Source organism: Poecilia reticulata, linkage group LG7 (genome assembly GCF_000633615.1).
Source record: "Poecilia reticulata strain Guanapo linkage group LG7, Guppy_female_1.0+MT, whole genome shotgun sequence".
Lineage (NCBI taxonomy): Eukaryota > Metazoa > Chordata > Actinopteri > Cyprinodontiformes > Poeciliidae > Poecilia > Poecilia reticulata.
This window is the reverse complement of record NC_024337.1, coordinates 26233662-26237665: the sequence shown is the minus strand read 5'-3', so window position 1 is coordinate 26237665 and position 4004 is coordinate 26233662. Positions and strand designations below refer to the sequence as shown.

Below are 4004 nucleotides of genomic sequence, written 5' to 3'. Positions count from 1 at the left end.
ACCTCTTTGACCCGTCTCCAGCTGCCTCAACCTCAACCAGCTCAGTCATCCAATAAGTACCACGGCCCTCCCCCATTTCGCCTTCTCTTCGCCAGCAAGTCCTGAATGGTAATTATGTCGATCTAGCACTTCTCCTTCAACCTTCTCTCATCTGTTTTAGTTAACCAAGAGAAATCAATACAAACCAAGGTCCCATGCAACTTAGCAATTCTTTAAGYTCCCATTCCAAAGACCTCACACCCGTCGAATTTGCTCTCGCTTTTTCTCTTTACAGAGACACCATTTGCGCAATCTTTCCAGACCGCAGAGCCGAATTCGACAACTATCTCTCCTTAGTTCTCGACATGGCCCTACGGTTCGGGGGCACCAGGTTTTATCAATATCACATTCTCTTCGCCAACCAAGCAGCAGGTCGCTTGCATCAGTTCAACCTAGGCACTTACTGGGGTTCTCTTGATTCCGAATTATACTGCCGCATTTTCGCCACCCGCGCTTCTCTCTCCCGCAATCTTTGCGGTGCTCCATCTCACCCAGCCACAGCCTGTACATCTATCATCCCTCTCCACTCTCGCCCTCTTCCTCGAACTTTTTCTACCGCCAACCGTCTGACCACCGCCGCCCCTCTTCCTCCCCTCATTCCGTAGTCCAGCGAACCATCTCCCTCTGCCAAAACCCTCACGCACAGGGGAACCGAGAAAAGAGGTCGCCCCATCCTGTACCAAGGAGGCAGGATGATCTGCAACAACTTCAACGACCTCGGCTGCTCAAGCTCCAGTTGCAGGTTGCTGCGCGCCTGCTCCTTCTGCGGCGGAGCCCACGCAAGGCACACCTGGCCCCATAACCCCACTTACACAGCAGACTGACTAGGCCGCCATCTCTCCACTCCAGTACAGGTGAAAGCCCTCGAAACCGCTGTCAAGCATCACCCAGACAGGGAATTCGTTAACTTTCTCATTAACGGCTTCACTCACGGTTTCCACCCGGGCATAGAAATTATTCCAGATTCCACCTACCAATGTCACAATCTTCAATCCGCTCTCTCAGGTCCCGACACAGTCGACTCTCCCCTCGCCGAAGAAGTTCAAAAAGGGTTCGTTATAGGCCCCTTTTCTAGGTCACCTTTCCCTACTTTCCACGTCAGCTCCATTGGCATCGCCACTCGCAAATATTCAGGTAAAAAAAAGGCTAATCATAGATATTTCAGCCCCTCAAGGCTCTCATGTTCCCAGCATCAATAGCATCATTCCGTTTTCCGACTTCTCCATGCAATACGCAACCATAGATCACGCCATTAAACTCATTCAGTTAGCGGGTCGCGGCTCTCCAAAGCCGACATCACCAGCGCTTTCAAAGTTCTACCTATTCACCCCGACTTCTGGCGCTTCTTTGGCGTAGTTTGGAAAGGCGCCTTTTACTTCGTCGTCCGCCTCACGTTCGGGTGCCGTAGCAGCCCCAAAATGTTCGATTCCCTGTCCGAAGCCCTCTGCTGGATACTTATCAATACCTATAAACTCCCCTACGTCATACATCTTCTGGACGACTTCCTGGTCGTCACTCCTCCATCTTCCCCTCCTTGTTCCGGTCTTACCGCCCTAACTCAAGCATTTTCCCAGCTGGGAATTCCCCTCTCAGAGGAGAAAACCGTCAGTCCGCGCACCTCTTTAGAGTTCCTAGGCATCACTCTGTACTCTTTATCTTTCCAAGCTTCCCCATCATCCGAAAAGATCAACCGAATCACCTTAATCCTGTCCAATTTCTTACTTGCAGACAAATGTTCTAAACAACAGCTGCTCTCTCTCCTCGGCCACCTAAACTACGCTATTCGCATCATTCCGCAGGGTAAATCCTTCATTTCTCACCTCCTGTCTAAAGCGGCCAGCATTCCCTCCCTTCACGGTTCTCTCGCCATCGATCACTCCTGCAAATTAGAAATGCGCCTGTGGCACTACTTTCTTTCATCCTGGAACGGAATTTCTTTCTTCGATTTCCTCACCTACCCTGAAGACATCCAACTCTTTACCGACGCATCTCCCTCAATCGGTTTCGGCGGTTAGTACAGAGGAAAATGGTTCGCTGACACATGGCCGCTCGAGTTTAAGTCTCTCCAGAACGCCTCGGGCTCTCCTTCTTCCGCTCTCTTTGAACTTTACCCCATCGTCATCGCTGCAATCCTTTGGGGTCACGAATGGCCTAAAAAATCCATCCTCATTCATTCAGACAGCACGGCAGTAGTAGAAATCATCAATAAAGGCMGCTCTCGCTCCCCCGAAATCATGCAGTTCATGCGCAGACTTACTTTAGTTTCTGCCCAGCATCAGTTTCTCATTCCAGCCACTCATATTCCCGGATCAAAAAACCGCATCGCTGACGCTCTTTCTCGTTTTTCCTTCCAGAAATTCAKACTCTTGGCCCCAGATGCAGAAGCACGTTCCATGCTGGTTCCTCCGTTTTCTTCAACCATATTCAACTGAGCCCTCCATTACCTGATCTCCACCGAGCTTCTCAAGATTTAATCCTCAGCAGCCTAGCTCCTCGCTCGCTTTCCGTATATCWGACCGGCTGGAACCGATTTAAATCTTTCCACGCCACTTATAATCTCCCTTTTCCTTCCCTAGACGTTTCCACCCTCTGTCTCTTCATTACATACTCCCGATTAGTCCTTAAGATCCATACCTCCACTAGCCAGTCCTATCTAGCAGGCATCAATTTCTTCTTTAAGCTTCCTGCAGGAGTCAACCGCCCCTCCATCTCTCACTGCCACGTGAACATGCTCATCAAAGGCTGCAAGAAGCAAGAACCAAACGGCGTCATTCCGCATCTCCCCCTCATGACCGACCTCCTACGCAAATGCATTTCCACTCTGCGTTCCGGTTACTCCTCTAATCTCATAGACAGGACCCTGGAGTCCACGTTCCTACTAGCTTTTTTCGGCTTCCTCCGCTGTTCTGAATTCGCTCTAACTTCCTCCATCCATAATCCTCTCATTCATCCTTGCCTTTCAGATATTTCCATTCTCAGCCACGACATCATGATTTTTACTCTGCGGAAAAGTAAGACCGATCAGCTCGCCGTCTCTTGTCCCATCTATCTTTTCCGCCTCGATTCCTCCCTCAGCCCGTACGAGCCCATCTTCAATTATGTCCAGTCCCGATTCGCCGCTAAAGCTTCTCCTCAAGATCCTCTCTTCATTTCTGAACCAGGAAAACAAGCTTCTCGCTTCTGGTTCTCCCGTCATTTCCGCCAGGTCTTATTGTTATCAGGCATTTCACCCGATCATTACTCCGCCCATTCATTCCGCATCGGCGCAGCCTCGTCCGCATCTAGTCAGGGCGTCCCAGACCACACGATCCAAATCCTGGGTCCCTGGTCCTCGCAAGCCTACCATTCGTAACAACCTTAAAGATTTATTCCAAGCTCACTCTCTCCTCAGCTGCATTTAATTTCTGACTCTTTTGGGGATCCGAAGCGAGCCGGGATTTACTCAAGATGTGTTTATCCCTGAAGACAAAGCCCCACTCGAGTCTTCACTTGCAGGCCCTCCATCACCATCATCATCATCATCATCATCACTGCTCCTCCCCTCCCTTCCTCTTATCCTCAATAAATATTTAAATCTGTATTCTGTAGGTGGTCCTTGCTAGTGACCTGAACAGGTGATCAACTCTAAACCAGTCGCACCTTTTCACTCTCCGTCTCTCTGTCATTTAAGCACAGCCGTTGCCATGGCAACCTCCTGCGCTCCACAAGCCGAGCAGAGATTATGTTAAAAACACGACATCCAGTCCGATATCAAGTTTGCAGGCTTGATATTTATTTTGCATCATTAATAAGCCTCATGAACACAGCGGTGGTTGATTGGTTCATTTTAAACTCCTGGTTATGGAACCGAAAGGCAATTGCGCAAAACCTTGTTGAAACAATAATCACTGAGATTATTATTGTTGTTGGCAGGGCCATGCAAAGGCCACTAAAGGGGCAGGAGCTAAAAAAAAATAACAAAAAAG

General features: G+C 49.3%; 1 protein-coding gene and 1 pseudogene across 1 annotated transcript; both read left to right on the top strand.

Moving 5' to 3' along the window:
- Positions 1 to 344: 344 nt before the first annotated feature.
- LOC103467929 (uncharacterized) lies at positions 345 to 2487 on the top strand (annotated as a pseudogene).
- Positions 2488 to 2749: 262 nt separating this feature from the next.
- Positions 2750 to 3394, top strand: LOC108166420 (uncharacterized). The gene has a single exon (XM_017305623.1). The coding sequence runs from the start codon at positions 2768 to 2770 to the stop codon at positions 3389 to 3391; it is 624 nt and encodes a 207-aa protein (XP_017161112.1). The 5' UTR covers positions 2750 to 2767; the 3' UTR covers positions 3392 to 3394.
- Positions 3395 to 4004: the final 610 nt, after the last annotated feature.

Excerpts from the sequence above, each read along its gene's own strand:
- LOC108166420 (XM_017305623.1), top strand. The coding sequence starts at position 2,768 with ATGCTCATCAAAGGCTGCAAGAAGCAAGAACCAAACGGCGTCATTCCG.